Below are 22,271 nucleotides of genomic sequence, written 5' to 3' on the forward strand. Positions count from 1 at the left end.
GAAAGGTTTAGGGCTGGAAAACACTTTTTGATAGATAAAAAGTGCATTTTAAATACAACTCTATAGATCAGACCAAAATGAGGGACCCTCGAAATCAGCGACAGTTGGGAGCTATGCTTTAGTTATACTTTCAGTTCCACACTTTCCTGACAGCAGCCAATCCATACAACTTTAGCCAAGCAAGCGCGTATTACGTACTTTGCCAGCTCTCCCACAACAAACATGGCGGCCCAACAGCTTTTGCTACCTCTCACATGACACTTTGCCAGGTCACGTGAGACGAACAGAAACGCCCACCCCCGCCATGTGACTCTACATGATTTTTCACTGTGGCACGTGACAGGGAGGAGAGAGGAGACGTCAGAGGTGATAGGGTGCTGAGAGAGGGGAGAAGCGGAGAGCCGGGGAGGATGAGCCCGGGGTAACGGAGGAGGTGAGAGGGGCGCACGGGGGGGTGGATGGGAACTAAGCGGGACCCTGCTGAGTGACTGGTCAGCCTATCAGAGGACAGAACTGGCTTATTGGCTCTGCGCGTGGACCAATGACCTTCTGCGCAGTAAACATCATAAATCATGATCTGTGAGGAGCCCCAGTGCTGTGGTCACGTGATGTGTGTACCTGTACACTGAGTCACCTGATCACTTCTGTGTCATGTCAGATGTGTGATTACACAGAGGAGGGGGAGGAGGACTATGCTAGTATAGTACACTCTACCTTCATCTCTACTCTGTATTAAAGTGGAACTCTGGAGAATACACACTGACATGTATGATGGATTCCATTATCATTGATGCGGAACTTAACCCATCAGTCTGAATGCTTCCTGAAACAATCACACTCGGGACATTCCTCTACCTGTCACAGCTGCCTGTGCTTTAAACTGACTGGTGTCATCACTGATCACATGGGCAGCACCATGGCAACTGCGGGTCAAACAGAGACTAAGATGGCAGCTTCCTGGTCTGTGCAGCATAGAAGGGTTTATATCCACATTAACCACTTACCGACCACCCTGTAGTAGGTTTTCTGCTACAGGGTGGCAGCTGTGTGCAGGATTACGTGTGTGTGTGTGTGTATACATATACACACACATGATGCTGCATTTCCATGTAGAGGGTACAAACGCATGCAGTCGGCGGCTCGCTCACACAGTGATTACATGCAGCGGGAGCCAATCGGCAGGTACCGTGGTCTCGATGTCCGCCGACACTCGCCGATCGTCAGGCAGAGACACAGAACTGCGTTCTGCCTACGTAAACAAGGCAGATCGCCGTTCTGTATGGATCCTGTATCCAGAAAACAAATTTCATCTCTTCCACTAGTAAAAGCACCTCCCCCCCAGTTTAGAAAAACACTGGACAGGCACACAGTTAACCCTCTGATCGCCTCTGATGTTAACCCCTTCCCAGCCAGTGTTATTAGTACAGTGACAGTGTGTGTATATATATATATATATATATATAACATTTTTTTTTAGAACTGATCATTCTGTTAGGGTCACTGGTTCCCAAAAAGTGTCCGCGTCCGAATGTTTACCACAATATCGCAGTCCCGCTAAAAGGCACTGTTCGCTGCCATTACTAGTAATAAAATAAATACAAATATCCCACAGTTTGTAGATGCTATACGTTTTGCGCAAACCAATCAATATTCGCTTATTGTGATTTTATTTTTATTTTTTTTACCCAAAATATGTAGCAGAATACATATTGGCCTACATTTTATGAAGAAATTCGATAAACAAATAAAAAATAAATATTATTGGATTTGTTTTGTAGCGGAAAGTAAAAAATATTGTTTTTTTCCCCTCAAAATTGTCGTTTTTGTTTATAGCGGAAAAAAACCCCATAGTGATCAAATACTGCTAAAAGAAAGTCTATTTGTAGAGGGAAAAAAAGACAAACATTTTTATTTGGGTACAGCGTCGTACGACTGCGCAGTTGACAGTTAACCACTTCAGCCCCGGAAGAATTTACCCCTTTCCTGACCAGAGCACTTTTTGCGATACGGCACTTTTTGCTCACTTTAACTGACAATTGCGTGGTCGTGCGACGTTGCACCCAAACAAAATTGACGTCCTTTCCCCCCCCCCCCACAAATAGAGCTTTTTTTTGGGGGGTATTTCATCACCTTGTTTTTGTGGTTTTTATTTTTTGTGCTATAAACAAAAAAACAAGTGGCGATTTTGAAAAAAAAAAGCATTATTTTTGACTTTTTTGCTATAAAAAATATCCCCAAAAAGTATATATAAAAAAATATTTTAGGCCGATATGTATTCTCCTACATATTTTTGATTAAAAAAAATCGCAATAAGTGTGTTTTGATTGGTTTGCGCAAAAGTTTTATAGCGTCTACAAAATAGGTGATAGATTTATGGCATTTTTTTATTAATTGTTTTTATTAGTAATGGTGGCGATCTGCGATTTTTATCGTGACTACGGCATGGCAGACACTTTTCACACTATTTTGGAGACTGTTGTAATTTATACAGCGATCAGTGCTATAAAAATGAACTGAACTGATTTACTGTGTAAATGACACTGACAGGGAAGGAGTTAAACTAGGGGGCGATCAAGGGGTTAAGTGTGTCCTAGAGAGTGATTCTAACAGCGATTACTGCTCCCGATGACAGGAAGCAGTAGATCCCTGTCAGTTCACTAGGCATGACATGAAAATGCCTTGTTTACATAGGCATCTCCCCGCTCTGGCTCTCGGTCTCAAGATCGCGTTCACCGTCGGCGCGCCCGCAAGGTGGCAAAGTTAAAGGGACGTACCTGTACACCCATTTGCCTGCTTGTGCCATTCTGCTGACGTATATGTGTGTGCGGCAAGTGGTTAAAGTAACGCCGTGGTCATAAGGGGGGGTGTAAATCTTCCAAAGGGCAAGTGGTTAAAGCAGAACTAACTGTTTTTTTTTTCCTTGGAGGGGGGGGGGGTATAACCCCCTGTCTTTTTTTTTTTGTTTGCCTTCTGTATCCCATTGCAGAGATTTCCCTTTACTTCCTGTCTCATGGGCAAAACGGGAAGTAAAAGGAAATCCCTACAAACAGTGGAAATCCCTTGTCACCAGAACTAGTGTCATTATTATTTTTATGGTAGTCCCGATACCACTTTAAGACCGAGTACAAGTACCGATACTTTTTTTCAAGTACTTGCCATTACCAATACTTTTTTTTTTTTTTTTAATGTTATGTGACAATTTGAAGAATGGGCACTGGCAGGGGGCACTGATTTCACTTATGGCCACTGAAAGGCGGCACTGATAGATGAAACTGATGTCACTTATAGGCACTTATGGGCAGGCACTGATGGGCACTTACATAATAAATGACATGAATGAGGAGAGGAAGGATTTTGCAATGCTATTTGGCATATCATCATTCATGTCATTTAACTTCTAGTAAGTATGTTCTGCGACGCCCATATTGGTACACCTTGCACTTGGCTGCAGTAAGCCAGCAGTGGACATCTTGTTACACCCAGCCCAAACTATATGGGCTGGGTGTAACAAGATGCCTGCTGCTGGTTTACTGCAGCCGAGTGCAGGGTGTACCAAGATGGCCGTTGTGATGTCTACCCTCCCAACGATGACATGGAACGTCACTTCCTGTACTGAATGTGATGGCTCTGGTCACCGGAATATGTAGCGGCACCCTGCACTCTGATACACTGCCGCCAGACCAATCTCCGCTCCGCCCTCTCCGTCTGCCGTCTTCCGGTTCCAGGTATCGGATCTGGCATCGGGAGCATTTTGTGCGAGTACAAGTATTCGCACAAATGCTCGGTATCGGTCCCGATACCAGTAGGTATAAGCACCGAATACCACTGTATAGATTTCACCAAAGCAGCTGAAAGCCATGGGGGGAGAAGCTTGTAACTCCCCCACGCACCGACCACCGCTGACTGTCCAGGTATCGGGTGAAGCATCGGGAGCATTTGCCCGAGTACAGATACTCGCACATATGCTCGGTATCGATACCGATACTAGGATCGGTATCGGGACAACCCTAAATTATTATTTTTATTATTATACAGGATTTATATAGCGCCAACATTTTGTGTAGAGCTTTACAGCATCAGGGAAGACGGTACAATTACAATTACAATACACTTATTGGAAGATATCTCTGTTCTGGTGATTTGGGATTTGGTGGGTTTTTTTTTCCCGTCTGTTCACACCTATATATTATATTATATTATCCTACGTGTCTATGCACACAACAGTTTTTACAGGTATATTGCAAGAGGAGCATTTAAAGGCTGAAGAAAAATATTTATCGCCAGTGTGTTCAAGAAAGGAGCTTTTAAGCATAAAATGAACACGAAATGCACATAAATGCTGAGCGCGGTTGTGTGTTAAAGGGTAACTTTACTTTCGTGGGGAAAAAAATAGCACATAAAAAAAAAAATATATAATTTCGTGCTTGTGTGATTGGCTCCCTGGAGTCTGCACTAAGATGCAAATCAGATTTGTGGCATCCCCTGTAACAAAAATGTAAATATTCCCCCTCATCTTCCAGGAAAGCTACATGGAAAGGTGATTGGCTCCGCCCTCTACAGGAAACACAGATCAGACGGAGCTTAACAGGCCCCTCCCCTTTCCCTGAACTTCAGATGTTTTGTGTCTCCAGACCTTCCAGGAGTACACACTGCAATGTGTTTTTTCCTAGGGTTCTGGTAGCTGTGGTTATCGGACCCCCTTTTTTAGGTACTCAGACCGGTTGTGGCGTGACTGCTGGTTTTCTCTACCCAAAGGGTTCCCCTCTGTTTTTGGTGGTCAACTGCCTTACTGATTTACAGGGGCAACTTCCACTGGGGTGGTATGCCCAGGGTACATGTGAGAGTACTGCAGGGCCTCCTCTTTTTCCATGTCACCGCTGCAGGTGTACCAAAATGGTGTCTGATGACGCATTTCCGGTGGCATGCCGAAACTGCAAGTGACATCATGACGCACTTTTGGCCGCTGGGTTACTTGTTCCTGGCTGGCCTAATTTTCTGTGAGATACTCCCAAAGAGAAATCGCATCTAAAGGGATTCAGACCCTGACACTTTACTCACTAGAGCCTTGCAGGTGCAACAGCTGATTGAGAATTATAAAATCGCTCCAATACAGATTTAAGGCTCCTTTCACACTTGTGCGACTTAGGATCTGATGTGAAATTCAGTATACAGTATTTCTATGGGAGACATCCTCACTTGCACTACAGACGTTCCTGCATTACTTGAGTTCAAAATTTGGTCCAGAGAACGTAAAGTCAGATGAAAGTTGCATCAGTCACACTGTAAAGTTGCAATGCAAGTTGAATGACTTTGTAGTCTCCCATATGTGAAAGGAGCCTCACTGAGCACATGGACACAGACAAACAAACAGCCATTCCTTCAGAATAACAAACGATGGAAAACTGCAACAATTGTGGCAACGTACATAGATCACACAGAGCGGGAGTTACCCTTAAGGCTTGGTTCACATAAATGTGATTTGGGTAAATTTCGAACCGCTTCCGATTCACGTGATGTGAACCGAACCGGTTTTCTATGAAGCTGGTTCACATATGTCTGGCCAGCTGCAGTCCATTTTCAAAGAGTCTTGTACATTTTTCAGTCCAGTTCAGGTGCAAATTCAAGTGTTATACACTGTAAGAATTCGTACCTGAATTGCACCTGAACAGGTCAATAAAACTACACCAGACACCATTTAAAAAAAAAAGGGAAGCTAAGAAACCGACCGTTCCCAGACATGCACTATATTATTAAGTATTGGAACACCTGTCTTTACACACACATGAACTTTATTGGCATCCCAGTCTTGGTCCATATTCAATATTTAGTTGGCCCATCCAAAGACATGGATGAGTGAGTTTGGGGTGGAGGTACTTGACTGGCCTGCACAGGGTCCTGACCTCAACCTGATAGAACGACTTTGGGATGAATTAGAGCGGAGACTACGAGCCAGGCCTTCTCGTCTACATCAGTACCTGACCTCACAAATGCGCTTTTGGAAGAATGGTCAAACATTCCAATAGACGCACTCCTAAACCTTGTGGACAGCCTTCCCAGAAGAGCTATAGCTGCAAAGGGTGGGCCAATTTATTGTTATACCCTACAGACCAAGATTGGGATGTTCTTAAAGTTCATGTAAAGGCAGGTGTCCCAATACTTTTGACAATATAATGCAAGTTTTCTGTTCTACGTAGGTGGATGGTCCAGGATTATTATTAAGGCTTATTCCACAGAATCGGTGCTTTGCGTCGTAACCAACAGAAACCTGTACTGATCAGACCACATGAAACTAACAATCGGTTGGTTTCTGTAGGTTCGTGTACTCCTGCACTTCTCACACACACTGGTTCTGCTGGAGAAATGATCGAAGGGTTAAAGGTTCCTTGGGCCATATTTCCTTGTCACCATTGATTAGGGACATCACTAAACGTGTCGGTATTCCTGCAGTCAGCAGATGATCATTGATCCTTCTTTGCTTTGTGTGGTCATCCTGTGATCGTCAGATTTCATTCATTATAAATGTGTAGTACAGGCCGCTCTGGCACACAGTTCAATGCCCTTCAGAGTACCTGCATGTATCTCAGGAATATTCTAGCTGTGTAACACTAAAAATTAGATTGCATTATACCAACATGTGGCAAGATACAGCCCACCTTTCTTAGTGTCAGATGTCTCACTCTTATGTATCATACTTCGTCCATTTGGATAATCTATATGCTATTTAAGCTCTATTCCCCCAAATTTTCTATTGAATGATTTTATCACATTGTCAATAAAATTTATATTTTTATAATTGTGCTTTTGTGGTCACTTGTCCATATTGCCTATAATAGTCCCGCATTTTTGAAGGGTCTTTCTTTTCCTATGTTCCATGGGTTGATGGCATTCTCGCAGCTCCCTACAATACAATTCTCTTCTTTTTAAAGTGTGTTTTTCACTTTTTCTGCCAAGTTGGATAACACTTACTGTATATCCGTTCCGAGTTCCCATTCACGTCACTTTAACTTTAAAAAAAGATAAAAAAATTGCTGCTTAAACTTTTTACTTAAACGGAAACAAACTTAACTCAAAATGATCTAAATGAGATAAGAAAATTGCAGCGCTAATCAATAACCTTTTTACTTGCTAAAAAATCCTGCATAACTTCTTTCTTCTGTATAATGGTAAAGTTTATCTTTGGGAACATTTTTAGGGTGGAACATGTAACATGTTTGCAATGTTGCAGATGCTACCCGATTTTCCCCCACACTCCCTGTGTATTGCAGCCGCTGCCCGATTTTCCCCACACTCCCTGTGTATTGCAGCCGCTGCCCGATCCCCCGCATTCCCTGTATGTTGCAGCCGCTGCCCGATCCCCCGCACTCCCTGTATGTTGCAGCTGCTGCCCGATTTTCCCCACACTCCCTGTGTATTGCAGCCGCTGCCCGATCCCCTGCATTCCCTGTATGTTGCAGCCGCTGCCCGATCCCCCGCACTCCCTGTGTGTTGCAGCCGCTGCCCGATTTCCCCCGCACTCCCTGTGTGTTGCAGCCGCTGCCCGATTTCCCCCGCACTCCCTGTGTGTTGCAGCCGCTGCCCGATTTCCCCCGCACTCCCTGTGTGTTGCAGCCGCTGCCCGATTTCCCCCGCACTCCCTGTGTGTTGCAGCCGCTGCCCGATTTCCCCCGCACTCCCTGTATGTTGCAGCCGCTGCCTGATCTCCCGCACTCCCTGTGTGTTACAGCCGCTGCCCGATTTCCCCCACACTCCCTGTGTATTGCAGCCGCTGCCCGATCCCCCGCACTCCCTGTGTATTGCAGCCGCTGCCCGATCCCCCGCACTCCCTGTGTATTGCAGCCGCTGCCCGATCCCCCGCACTCCCTGTGTATTGCAGCCGCTGCCCGATCCCCCGCACTCCCTGTGTGTTGCAGCCGCTGCCCGATCCCCCGCATTCCCTGTAATTTTTAGCCGCTGCCCGATCCCCCGCACTCTCTGTGTGTTACAGCCGTTGCCCGATTTCCCCTAGATGTGCACACTGTCGTAAAATGGGTTTAAAGTTTATGTAAACCCTCATCTTGTGTAAAAAACTAAAACAAAAAAAAACATTCATTTGGAAGGCAAAACATTTGCAAAAAAAAAAAAAAACACACACATCTTTATTTTTATTTAAAGCGGAGGTTCACCCTAAAAACATGTATATACCATTCCATCCAGCATACTGCTGACATGTACAGTATGCTGTTTTTTTCCCCCCGCTGTATAGATATTCCCCCCCCCCCGGCTTCCGGGTAGTGAATCCCACGGGAGTGGGTGTCCCTTTTCAGAGACTAAGTGATTGACGTGATGACAAAAGCTTCCCTCCGGCGCATAATGCACGTCACCAGTTTCCGAAAGAAGCCGAGCGTCGGTGCGCAGGCGCCGTATAACTCCGTATTGACTCGACTCGCAGTTTATGTGCTGGAGGGAAGCTTTTGTCATCACGTCAATCACTTAGTCTCTGAATAGGAACGCCCACTCCCGCGGGATCCACTACCTGGAAGCCGGGAGGGGGGGGGGGGGGGGAGATCTATACATCAGTATGTACAGCGAAAAAAACAAAACAAAAAAACAGCATACTGTACATGTCAGCAGTATGCTGGATGGAATGGTATATACTTGTTTTTAGGGTGAACCTCCGCTACAGAATTTGCCATGCTTGTTTATTATCAATTTACAGTTAAAGAAGAAAACCCTCCCGAGCTATGAGTAAGGGACGGGGGGACCCGGTGGTCGACATAGTAAACCGCATGACCGACGTGGACAACATAGTGACAGGTCTTGAATCGCTGCAATGTGCTAAGTCCAATAAACTTTTCCCCACATATGCATTAATGAAGAAAATCTGGAATAAAGCCCGCCAGCTGCAGAACATAGAGGGGTTCACGGGTCACAGCCCAATCTGGAACAACCGATACTACGAGGAGTTGATGACTCTGTCGTGCGGGGAGCGTTGGAGGAGATATGGGGTTACACACTTGGTGCATATCTTCTCCGGGGGCCGTCTGCTTTCGTTTGCGGAGCTCCGGGAGAGATATGACCTCCCTCAGACAATGTATTTCCACTACCTGCAGCTGAGGCATGCCATCAGAGCCCAGGCTGGAGACAACCCTTGGACGTTGTCTCCTGCCCCGATCTTTCACTTCATGACTGGGATAACCAGCTTCAGAGGCTTTATCTCAAGCTCGTATGCCATGTTACTGACGGCATTCTTGCCGGCCCTTCCTTCTAGGGTGGTGGACTCCTGGGAAAGGGATGTGGGTGAATTTGAGGAAGAACAGTGGGAGGAGACGCTACTGGCCATACAGGGGGCTTCGCTCAATGTAGCACACCGTCTGTCACAACTATACATTGTTTTACGAGTACATTTTACCCCGGCCAGACTCCACAGAATGGGTCTGGTCGAAGATGACAGCTGTCCTAGATGTGCCAGGGACCATGGAGACCTCATCCATTTGATGTGGCGGTGTCCCAAGCTACATCTATATTGGACGGGGGTTCTCAAAACACTGAATGACGTATTTATGACTCAGATACCACAAAACCCCAAGGTATGTATCTTGGGGCTTGTAGAAGACCTTCCACTGGAGGATAACCCTAAAAAGGCTGTTGGTAGGGCCCTTTTCCAGGCCCGTAAACTCATCCTTAGACACTGGAAGGACACAGAACCCCCAAGGCTAGGGGAGTGGATAGCCCAGATGGGATTCACTCTTCGAGCTGAGAAATACATCTATCAGCACAGGAAACGGGGGGGTAGGTTTGAGTTGCTATGGGCCCCGTGGTTAAATACACCTGGATTAGCCCCACTTGAACTGGTGCTAGACCGGCTGCTCATATAAAAGACTGGTGGTGAGAACTTAAGACTGATTCAGGGGCACGCTATGAAAAAGGGAGGAGGTGGGGGTTAGGAGATAGTTCCTAAGGGCACAATGGAGTGGATCCCAGAGTGTGAGTGCACATTGATTTTCGCAAGTCATAAAAATGCAAACTGTGATGGTTTAGTGGGAGGAGGAGGCAGCATACCAGAAATGTTGTGTGGTCTCGTTCTTTTGTTTTTTTTGTTTTCTTTTTGTTTTTGTGTGTTATTATATCATTTAGCTGACTTATTTGGATGTACAAAAAGTGGATATGTCATGTAATGGATATATTGTCTGTACTCTGTATGTCTGTCATACTTTTCAATAAACATCCTTTTTTGAGAAAAAAAAAAGAAGAAAACCCTTTTAATTTATGATTAATCATGGCTGTCTTGTCTACCTCCATCAGCAGTGTATGTGCCACATTGAAAAGATCAATACCTTTTTGTTGGCACAGATTTATCAGAGGTTAGTGTCTAATTTACCATCACGCTGAGCAACCACCTTCACAATTCACACCCCATACTTCCACATGTAATGTTTGGTTTATCGTTGTTGCATTTTTTTTTCTAGTGTATGTGTCATCTTATGTTTTCTTGTGTTTCAGGATCAGAGAATAAAACAAGTATCTTTTAGAAGATGGATAATTACTTTCAAGCTGCAGTTATAGATCTGGATAAACTGCTGGATGATTTTGAACAGAATACAGGTGGGTAAAGTAATGCATAAAATAGTTGTGAGGTTAAGTGGGGGTTATACACAAACCTTTTGTATTTTGTGTTCCCTTCCTGGGGATACTTTCAGTCACATCCGGAAGCAACAGCAGCCAAAGCTCCTCACAGAGGTGTGAAGATTTAAAGGATTTTGGAGAAAGAGCACGTGTCCTGTTTCGATCTTCTCTTTTTTTTTTTTTCACAATGTACAGTATAAGATTTCCTATCATCTGTGCCCAGTCTTGCCACTCAGAGTTAATCCAGATCTGAGCAATCCTCTTTTATTGTTCAGTGAGATAAAACGGACTTGCAGAGAAAAACCTTAGTCCGTTCCGCCCCCTTGCTGTGAGTGACAGGTTATTTGCATATCTCATGCACTAGCCTGGAGACGGGCATTATTTTTTAATTCCCACCCCCACTCCTTTTCTTTTTTTTTTTTAACAGAAGGGGGTTCCCACTCCTTTTCTGAAGTCATGTGGTTACTTTTCTGGATTTTGACAGGATGTTAGTGATCATAGCAGAATTTAGAATAAGGAATACATAGGAAAAATGCATGTTGACAAGGAGAGTGTAGAGGTGAGCAGGGAGTCTACTGACATCACAACTTCACCCACAGAGCTCCAGACAACAGATCCACCCACAGAATCTGCAGTTTTTCAGTTCTTCAGACAAAGGGGAGATATTTGACAGGTAAGGATACATGCAGGAGACATCTATATCCTTATACATCAGCACTATCGCCGTAGTTTAGAAAGAATTAGAGTGGGTTTACTTTCACTTTAAGTTGACCTAAATAATCACCCCCCCCCCCCAGAGATGAATACTTGCCTCGATCTGATGCTTGCATCCAATCTTAATGTGATCAAATGCTTTTAAGGGCAGTGGAGGGATCTGGGGTCTCAAGAGTACCTGTCGCATGCTTATTGCTGTCACAAGAGAGGTTTACATTCATTGTGACAGTAATAAAAGGTGATTCAAAAAATTTATGAAAGTGACAGTCAAAAAATAAATGGAAAATACATTTCAGTTTTCAAATTTCACACGTCGATCCTGCACGCATGCAAACAGCGTCCCACACGTGAAGTATCACCACAAACATCAGATCATGGGCAGTAATTCTAGCACCAGACCACCTGTGTAAATCTAAAGTGGTAAGTCGCCTATGGATAGTTAAATTTACATTGTTTGTCGCTGTTGCTGCACAATTTTAAAGCTTGACATGTTTGGTATCTATTTACTTGGCGTAACATCATCTTTTTATATTTGACCAAAAATTGGGTTGTGTAGTGTGTGTTTGCATTCAAATTCAAAACGTGTGTTGTTCACAAACAATTGCATTTGAAAAACTGCCTCGCAAATACTGTGTGACAAAAAACACAAAATACATAAGACCCCTTTCACACTGAGGTGCTATAACGCTAATAATAGCGTCTGCAAAGCACCCTAAAACAGCCGCTGCTGTCTCTCCAGTTTGAAAGCCCCGAGGGCTTTCACACTGGAGCAGTGAGCTAGCAGGACGGTAAAAAAAGTCCTGCTAGCAGCATCTTTGAAGCATTGAAATCAATGGGGCACCGCGGCTATACCGCTGGCAAAGCGCCTCTGCAGAGGCGCTTTGCAGTGGTTTTAACCCTTTCTTGGTCCGCTACCGAGGGGGGTAAAGGCGCCCCGCTAGTGGCCAAATAGCGCCTTGAATTTTATGGTAAAGTGCCGCTAAAAATAGCGGAGCTTTACCGCTGACGCTTCACTGCCCCAGTGTGAAAGGGGCCTAATGTTTGGGGGTTCTAAGAAATTTTCTACAACATTTTTTTAAAAATGTAAACAAAGTGTCAGAAAAGGCCTGGGGGGGGGGGGGGGTCAAGTGGTTAAAAAGAGATGCGTACGATGAGATGCGTACCGCTTGCATTTATTTGATGAGTTTTTAGCTTTTGTTTTTCTCAGGCAGTACGGGAAGGTTAGCCTGTTGCTTAGGTTAGGAAACCATATGTGGCTTCAAATAAGGAAGAGGAATTTCCCTTTGTGCTTGAATGCATACTCTACAATTTCACACAAGTTCCCACAGTATGTTTCAAGCTTTTCTGTGTGAAGAAATATGGTACAATTTTCAGAGAGTGATTTGATCCCTTCTTCTTTTCCCACAGATGAACTGGAAAGTCCCCAGCCACATGCAGAGCCCTTTAACCCGGAACAGCACGATTTCTACCTGCAACCAGATTACCCAAGTCCTGGGAAGGAGCCGTGTGGCAGCAGTCCTCAACTCTCTCTGTCTGAATGCCCTGAGAAAACTGAGCTGGAGTTAAAACCAGGGGCTCCTGTCTCATGTAGTGACAAAAGTGTGACGGGCCCAGATCTCCTATCCTGTGTGGATGGAGGGACATCCATGGAGGATGAGTCCAATACTGGGAGGAGTAGTGTTCCTGTATGTGATCTCATTAGTGACACAGGAAGTCTACTTCATGCAGCAAGTAGCAACGAATCGCTGATTCCAGATTCTGCCCAGTCTAGTGCAAATGTTTCTGACCTCGAGTTGCTTTCAGACCCAAGTTTTTTTGCTATTCCACCTTTAAATTCCTCCACTGTATTACAAAATGATGAAGCAGATGTTGGAGATCTTGTCCCTATCGCTTCCAACTGGCTACCATTGAGTGAAGCTAATCTAATTGATGTAAGTGCTAAAGCAAGCAGCGCTTCTCTTCCTGTTCACTCAGGTCTTCCCCCAGTGTTGGGTGAGGTAGGAGAACACTCCGATACTGCATCCACTAGTGACTCCAGTACCAGCTCAAGCTCTTCAAGCACAGATGGATATGTAAGTGATGATATGTCCTATGAGGCATTGACAGAAGATCAGATTGCTTTTGTGTCAAAAGACCACCATGTAGATGTGGTGTACGCTCTAAACAACATGGAATTTCCTCAGGTAGCAAGCCAGGAAGCCACCATGTCAACAACTCAACATGTTGTAAATTCTGGTGCTTTAGATGACGTTCAAAGTGAAAGGTCACCTTCAGGGCCATCTACAGCCAGAAGCGTGGTGACTTCGGAGTGCAATGACCACGTGATGCTTACATCATCTGTATCCGCCTGCAGTGAAGAAAAGCCTGCAGATTCTTTTAGCTCTGCTATGGTAGACTCTAGGACAGAAGGCAGCAATGAGCTGCTTCAGGAACACAACGATACAGTGTTGGAAAGCCAAAAGTTTGAAGATGAATCCATGATTGTATCAGCAGCCAGCTTTGAGGTCAGAGGTGAAGATAAGTCTTTGCAGTTGACACATCTGTCCCCTGCCGTCAAAGGCCCTTCTGTGTCGGATGAAGGTTTTGTGCAGGAGGAAGCATTCCCTGAATTACCTGTAGTAGAGAAATTGAGCATTGCACCTGAGCCAGGCCCCGATCCTGTTCACAGCAGTGAGTTTGGAGACGCGGTATTATCAGATTTCATGAGTCACAATTTGCTAACTGATCCTAATGGCCTATTGTTAGGTGACACATACATAACAGACGCTGAACTTGATGCTTTTCTTTGTGAGGAAGGTTTAGATGTAAGTAAAGAAAGCGCTGTGGGAAGTTTTCCAGTCTGTGATTTTGCTGAAGCGGTCTCAAGCAGGTCTTGCACTGAAGCTTCAAATGATGGATTGCAGTCTTTGAAGACGGATCGAGATGAGACTGAGGACAGTGCAGTCTGCAGCACTGTGGATGCCACACTTAATAAAGTTGATTTACCACATCCAGCTCAGGATCAAGGATCTCTTCCAGGTGCGGGTGTGCCCTCACCCATCGGAGGTGCAAGGCCCAAGCAGTTGTTTCATCATCCACCAAATACACTGGCTATAAGCCGGCCAGTTAAACTGAACAACAGGGACGTAGAAGGAAATCTGGCTGAACAGACAGCTGAAGAAGCCAGTCCGTGCGTGTCGCCGTCTCATGTTGTGTCGCCAATACCTAGCAGCAGCATTCTGAAAAAGACAATGAATGTGGAGTCTGATGAGAGCCCTGAACTCAGCGTGGAGGCACTAGGGGACACCATAGATGGGACAGGAGAGAACCAGGCACCTGGTCAGAGGCAACCAACTTGGATCCCCGACTCTGTGGCTCCAAACTGTATGAATTGCAGCATTAAGTTCACTTTTACAAAGCGGAGACACCATTGTAGAGCTTGTGGAAAGGTAAGATGGCCTGGGTTATGTGTATTACATTGTACAATGCAGACTCACAAATCCATACAAATTAATGTCAGTTCAGTAATGCCACTATTTCTATATCTGTACAAAAAGGTGCAAAAAAAATATATATATATATATATATATCTCTGGAAAGAAATTTTGAGGGAGGTGGGGAAAAGCTAGAGTAGATCTAAATCCAATGACTAAAATCTCATAAACTTTAGAATAAAAAAAGTAAACTTAAAAAGTTATTGAAATTCCCAGCTTTCATTAAAATACTTTCTTATCCTGCCATGAAGGTCCTTCTTCAGGTGCTCTGATATGGGTTAAAAATACCACACCTCTGATTATCCATACATATGTAATGTTGAGGTGGTGGGGGTGTGTAAACCACTTAGGCTGCATTCACACCTGAGCGTTTTGTCGCCTGAAGCGCAACGCTCAAAGACGCTAGAGGGGAAAAATAACATTATTCTCTATGGAGATGGTTCACATCTCCAACGCAGAACGCCTGAATTTCAAACAAGTCCCGGACCCTTTTTTGACGCGCGAATCGGGCGGCTTGGGCGTTTTCCATTGGTACCAATGACCTGTACAAAACCGCAGTAAGAAACGCTGCGTTTTGTCGCGGCAAATCATGGTAAAAAACGCCGCAAATCGCCTACGCTTAGGTGTGAATGCAGCCTTAAACCACCTCCTGTAAATATACGTCAGCGGCATGGCACGGCTGGGCAGCTGCATGTACCGGCACGTCCTGTACATCTACCCAGCCGTGGGTCGCGGGCGCGCACCCGCGGCCCGGTCCGAAGCTCCGGGACCGCGGACCCGATCGCCGATGGGGTCCCGCGATCGGTCCCCGGAACTGAAGAACGGGGAAAGCCGTATGTGAACACGGCTTCCCCGTGCTTCACTGTGGCGGCTGCATCGATCGTGTCATCCCCTTTATAGGGAGACACAATCGATGACGTCACTCCTACAGCCACACCCCCCTACAGTTCTAAACACGTACTTGGTGAAACATAACCCCTTCAGCGCCCCCTGTGGTTAACTCCCAAACTGCAACTGTCATTTCCACAATAAACAATGCATTTTAAATGCATTTTTTGCTGTGAAAATGACAATGGTCCCAAAAATGTGTCAAAATTGTCCGAAGTGTCCGCCATAATGTCGCAGTCACGAAAAAAATCTGATCGCCGTCATTAGTAGTAAAAAAAAAAAAAAATTAATAAAAATGCAAAAAAACTATCCCCCTATTTTATAAACGCTATAAATTTTGCGCAAACCAACCGATGAACTGTTATTGCGATTTTTTTTTTTTTTTTTTTTTTTTACCAAAAATATGTAGAAGAATACGTATCGGCCTAAACTGAGGAAAAAAACTTTTTTAACTACTTAAGGACCCCCCACTGTATATATACGTCCTCTTTTTAAACATGGATATCTCAGTAACGGCAGCAGCTGCTGCCACAACTGAGATATCCATGTTTTCAGCGGGCGGCCGTGTAAACGATAACGCCGGTCTCCGCGGCGGATTCGCCGCGAGATCGCCGTTATCGGTGGCGGGAGAGGGGCCCCCCCCCCTCCCGCCGCTTACCGGAGCCGTCGGTAGCGGCGCAGGAGATCCGATGCTGCCGCCTGGAGAGTGAGGACTCGAGTGAGGGCAAGATGGCCCCCACCCGTCCTCATAGCTCTGCTGGGCAGAAGTGACGTCAAAACGTCAGTCCCGCCCAGCCTCTTAAAGAGACAATTTTTTTTCTGTCATTTTTTTAAATGACAAATTTTCCTTTTTTTTTTTTTTTGCATTTAAGCCTAAATATGAGATCTGAGGTCTTTTTGACCCCAGATCTCATATTTAAGAGGACCTGTCATGCTTTTTTCTATTACAAGGGATGTTTACATTCCTTGTAATAGGAATAAAAGTGATCATTTTTTTTTTTTTTTTATATTTTAGTGTAAAAAATAATAAAATCAATAAAATTAAATAAGAAAACAAAAAAAAAATTTTTTTTAAAGCGCCCCGTCCTGACGAGCTCGCGCGCAGAAGCGAACGCATACGCGAGTAGCGCCCGCATATGAAAACGGTGTTCAAATCACACAAGTGAGGTATCGCCGCGATCGTTAGAGCGAGAGCAATAATTATAGCCCTAGAGCTACTCTGTAGCTCAAAAAATGCAACTTATAGAATTTTTTAAACGTCGCCTATCTAGATTTTTAAGGGTAAAAGTGTGCCGCCATGCCACGAGCGGGCGCAATTTTAAAGCGTGACATGTTGGGTATCATTTTACTCGGCGTAACATTATCTTTCACAATATATAAACAAATTGGGCCAAATTTATTGTTGTCTTATTTTTTAATTCAAAAAAGTGAATTTTTTCCAAAAAAAGTGCGCTTGTAAGGCTGCGCAAATACGGTGTGACAAAAAGTATTGCGATGACCGCCATTTTATTCTCTAGGGTGTTAGAAAAAAAAATATATAATGTTTGGGGGTTTTAAGTAATTTTCTAGCAGAAAAAACTGTTTTAGTCTTGCAAACACCAAATCTGAAAAACACCTGAGGTCTTTAAGTGGATAATATATATTTTTGGGGGATATTTATTATAGCAAAAAGTAAAAAACATTGCATTTTTTTCAAAATTGTGGCTCTATTTTTGTTTATAGCGCAACAAATAAAAACCGCAGAGGTGATCAAATACCACCAAAAGAAAGCTCTATTTGTGGGGAAAAAAGAACGCCAATTTTTGTTTGGGAGCCACATTGTACGACCGCGCAATTGTCAGTTAAATCGACGCAGTGCCGAATTGCAAAAAGGGGTCTGGTCCTTTACCTGCATTTTGGTCCGGGGCTTAAGTGGTTAAGAGCCGGTTCACACAGGGGAAACTGTCAGGCGACTCGGCCGCCTGACAAGTCACGGTCCGCTCTATTCAATGGAACTGTTTTAATAGGAGCGATGCAAGTCGCTCCGACTTAGAAAAAGGTTCCTGTAGGACTTTGGGGGCGACTCGGGGCGACCTGCATTGACTTTAATACAGAAGTCCTTTTGCAAGTTGGCTCTCAAGTCGTCTTGAGATCGCCTTGCCGAGTTGCCCCCAAAGTCGTGCCGCCCCAGTGTGAACCGGCTCTAAGTGTCACTATCAACAAAATATAAAAGTAAATACAACTTTATACAATAAAACACCTAAACTTGTAAAAAAAAATAAAAAAAAATAATCCATATCCAGAAGAATATATAATAACTATGAGTTTGTAGAACTTGGTGGATCGACGTGTTTCACATATATCCAGTGCTTCATTAGGACCCACATGCCTTAGGTTTACATGTTGCATGAATATGATACAGTACCTATAATTAAAAGTTCAGAACAATGTAAGTACGTTTTGCCATTTTTATACATGTATTGTATCATATGAAGGAAAGGGGGGCTGGCAGAAGGGGAAAAAGGAGAGGGAGAGAGAGAGAGAACCCCAAAGGACCAAAATCATATTTCTTAGAACCCCTTCAGGGTTTTTATTTTTTTTCACTTTCCTCCTTTTCCCACCCTCAGCCCCCTCTCCTTCATATTTATATAATCTATGTATACAAATGGCAAAAAATGTTGTCACCCTGTTCTGTAATTTTTACTCTAAACCTAGGGCACGTGGGTCCTGATGAAGCACTGGCCATATGTGAAACGTGTTGCTCCACTAAGCTCTACAAACTGCATCATTTTATATATTATATATTTTTTATATATTATATTTTATATAAAAAAAAAATTATATACATTATATTGTAAAATACATTTAAAGACGCTACTGAGCTCAGCTGGAGCAGGGGAAAGCATAAGTGTACAGTTTCCACAACTTGGAGTGGACACTAGGGGGCAGGCAATTTAAATGTCTATCCTGTATTGCAAATGCCAGAACAGAAGATGATGGAAGGGGCCTGCATTTGTAATGGCAGGACATTCACCATTTAAAATAGGAGGGGTTCTAGCATGTGCTTTTCAAAGAATTTTGAATTGCGTGGGGGAATTGTAGGGAAAATCTAGCTGAAAGTGAACTTGCACTTTTAACAGTTAACGCTGAAATTTGGGATAAGCAAATATTATCTGCTTATAGGAGGCAAATTCTTGAATATTGGTGTGCTTTTGTGTATTTTTGGTGTATTCCTTCCAGGTACTTTCTGTATTACCAACAGGCACTGGTGCTTTCTTGTGCAGGGTGACTAGTCATGGCTACCCCCGCCTCTAGGCTGGTTATAGTGGGTGAGTCTTCTCGGTCCCTCCCACACCTTTTGTGCTCTGCATAATTTTACAAGGTAATATCTGGGCTTGGAAAATTATTTGTGCACACAAAGTGAATTTATATCCTTTTATTGAGGAATATATTTAAATGAAAATTTAATTTCCTGGACTTTAGCCTTAATAAATCAGTTGGCATTTTAACTCTATCAATTATTTCTATCTATCTATCGCACTCTCGCTCGCACAAAAGTGAGTACACCCCTCACATTTTTGTAAATATTTTTTTATATCTTTTCATGTGACAACACTGAAGAAATGACACTTTGCTACAATGTAAAGTAGTGAGTGTACAGCTTGTAAAACAGTGTAAATTTGCTGTCCCCTCAAAATAACTCAAGACACGGCCAATAATGTCTAAACCGCTGGCAACAAAAGTGAGTGCACCCCAAAGTGAAAATGTCTAATACTGGTCACTGGAAGTTCAACATGGCAAAGAACTCTCTGAGGATCTGGAAAAAAAATTGTTGCTCTACATAAAGATGGCCTAGGCTATAAGAGGATTGCCAAGACCCTGAAACTGAGCTGCAGCACGGTGGCCAAGACCATACAGTGGCTTGACAGGTTCCACTCTGAACAGGCCTAACCGTGGTCAACCAAAGAAGTTGAGTACATGTGCTCAGTATCATATCCAGAGGTTGTCTTTGGGAAATGGACATATAAGTGCTGCCAGCATTTCCGCAGTGGTTGAAGGGGTGGGGTGTCAGCCTGTCAGTGCTCGGACCATACGCTGCACACTGCATCAAATTGGTCTTCATGACCGTTGTTGCAGAAGGAAGCATCTTGTAAAGATGATGCACAAGAGAGCCCACAAACAGTTTGCTGAAGACAAGCAGACTAAGGACATGGATTACTGGAACCATGTACTGTGGTCTAATGAGACCAAGATAAACTTATTTGATTCAGATGGTATCAAGCGTGTGTGGGGGGGCAACCAGGTGAGGAGTACAAAGACAATTGTGTCTTGCTTACAGTCAAGCATGGTGATGGGAGTGTCATGGTCTGGGGCTGCATGAGTGCTGCTGGCACTGGGGAGCTACAGTTCATTGAGGGAACCATGAATGCCAACATGTACTGTGACATACTGAAGCAGAGTGTTATCCCCTCCCTTCAGAGACTGGTCCGTAGGGCAGTATTCCAACATAACGACCCCAAACACACCTCCAAGATGACCACTGCCTTGCTAAAGAAGCTGAGGGTAAAGGTGATGGACTGGCCAAGCATGTCTTCAAACCTAAACCCTATTGAGCATCTGTGGGGCATCCTCACATGGAGGGTGGAGGAGCGCAAGGTCTCTAACATCCACCATCTCTGTGATGTCATCATGGAGGAGAGGAAGAGGACTCCAGTGGCAACCTGTAAAGCTTTGGTGAACTCCATGCCCAAGAGGGTTAAGGCAGTGCTGCAAAATAATGGTGGCCACACAAAATATTGACACTTTGGGCCCAAGTTGGACATTTTCACTAAGGGGGTGTACTCGCTTTTGTTTCAAATTTACACTGTTTTACAAGCTGTACACTCACTACTTTACATTGTAGCGAAGTGTCATTTCTTAAAGGGGTTGTAAAGGTAAAAAAAAATCCTGAATAGCTTCCTTTACCTTAGTGCAGTCCTCCTTCACTTACCTCATCCTTCCATTTTGCTTTTAAATGTCCTTATTTCTTCTGAGAAATCCTCACTTCCTGTTCTTCTGTCTGTAACTCCACACAGTAATGCAAGGCTTTCTCTCTGGTGTGGAGTGTCGTTCTCGCCCCCTCCCTTGGACTACAGGAGAGTCAGGACGCTCTCTACATTGCAGATAGAGAAAGGAGCTGTGTGTTAGTGGGCGTCCTGACTCTCTTGTAGTCCAAGGGAGGGGGCAAGCACGACACTCCACACCAGGGAGAAAGCATTGCATTACTGCGTGGAGTTACAGATAGAAGAACAGGAAGTGAGGATTTCTCAGAAGAAATAAGGACATTTAAAAGCAACATGGAAGGATGAGGTAAGTGAAGGAGGACTGCACTAAGGTAAAGGAAGCTATTTAGGAAAAACATTTTTTACCTTTACAACCCCTTTAAGTGTTGTTACATGAAAAGATATAATAAAATATTTACAAAAATGTGAGGGGTGTACTCCCTTTTGTGAGATACTGTATATATGTACTTGAATTGCAAATTTAGCCCTTTTCTTGGAGTTTGGCCTAAAGTCCTTCTTCTTTCTTCCTTCTTCTTTTTTTTTTTTTTTTTTTTTTACCAGGAAAGCACACCTCCCTTATGACTTTTTTTTTTTCTTCTGTAGTAGAAGAGTTCAAAAGGTTCATATGCCAGATAATTGCGTTTAAGTCTGACCACTTATTTGGTTGTTTGTCTTTTTGATTCATTGGTATTTGTTGTTGGCTAAACCAGTTTGAAGAATGATGAAACAATGTTCCTTTTTAAGCCCAACTCTGAAAATACCCAAAAATTACTTATGCAATGGCATCCTGCACACTGCACCGTTTAAATGCTTAAAGGGGTTGTAAAGGAATTTTTTATTTTTTTTTCTAAATGGCTTCCTTTACCTTAGTGCAGTCCTCCTTTACTTACCTCATCCTTCGATTTTTGCTTTTAAATGTCCTTATTTCTTCTGAGAAATCCTCACTTCCTGTTCTTCTGTCTGTAACTCCACACAGTAATACAATGCTTTCTCCCTGGTGTGGAGAAAGCCTCTTGAGGGGGGAGGGGGCGAGCAGGCAAGTCAGGACACTCACTACTTTGCAGATAGAGAAAGGAGCTGTGTGTTAGTGGGCGTCCTGACACTCCTGCTCACCCCATTAAGAGTCTTTCTCCACACCAGGGAGAAAGCCTTGCATTACTGTGTGTAGTTACAGACAGACAGAACAGGAAGTGAGGATTTCTCAGAAGAAATAAGGACATTTAAAAGCAAAATGGAAGGATGAAGTACGTGAAGGAGGACTGCACTAAGGTAAAGGAAGCTATTTAGGGAAAAATATTTTTTCCTTTACAACCCCTTTAAGTTGGGGGAGGGACGACGCACAGTGATGGCTGTTTTACTTACCTGTCTCCTAATTCCAGCCAGCTCCAGAGCTTTCCTGCTTTGCCTACAGCTCCTGTGTGTGGGTGAAGCCTTGGTGTCTTTATGTACAATACAGGGCCTGTGTTGTACTTAGTGGAAGCTGGAGGGCGATTGTGTGTGGTCTTGGCTTACAGAGGCAGTTGCAGGGGACTGGTCGCAGGGCTGGGGAGGTTTGACCGCAAGGATGGATTTT

At 44.0% G+C, this 22,271-nt stretch overlaps 1 protein-coding gene across 2 annotated transcripts in view; it reads left to right on the forward strand.

Moving 5' to 3' along the window:
• The first annotated feature begins 334 nt into the window (after positions 1–334).
• ZFYVE16 (zinc finger FYVE-type containing 16) overlaps positions 335–22,271 on the forward strand; it is a 74,752-nt gene continuing 52,815 nt past the window's right edge. Inside the window, exons 1-3 of one of the 2 annotated variants that reach the window (XM_040341591.1) lie at positions 335–433; positions 10,480–10,581; positions 12,724–14,744. In XM_040341591.1, the coding sequence (XP_040197525.1) occupies positions 10,512–10,581; positions 12,724–14,744 (2,091 nt within the window). In that variant the 5' untranslated portion in view covers positions 335–433; positions 10,480–10,511. The remainder of the gene's footprint in view (positions 434–10,479; positions 10,582–12,723; positions 14,745–22,271) is intronic. The other variant, XM_040341593.1, reaches the window with a different exon arrangement.

This window comes from Rana temporaria, chromosome 1 (genome assembly GCF_905171775.1).
Source record: "Rana temporaria chromosome 1, aRanTem1.1, whole genome shotgun sequence".
NCBI classification, from domain to species: Eukaryota; Metazoa; Chordata; class Amphibia; order Anura; family Ranidae; genus Rana; species Rana temporaria.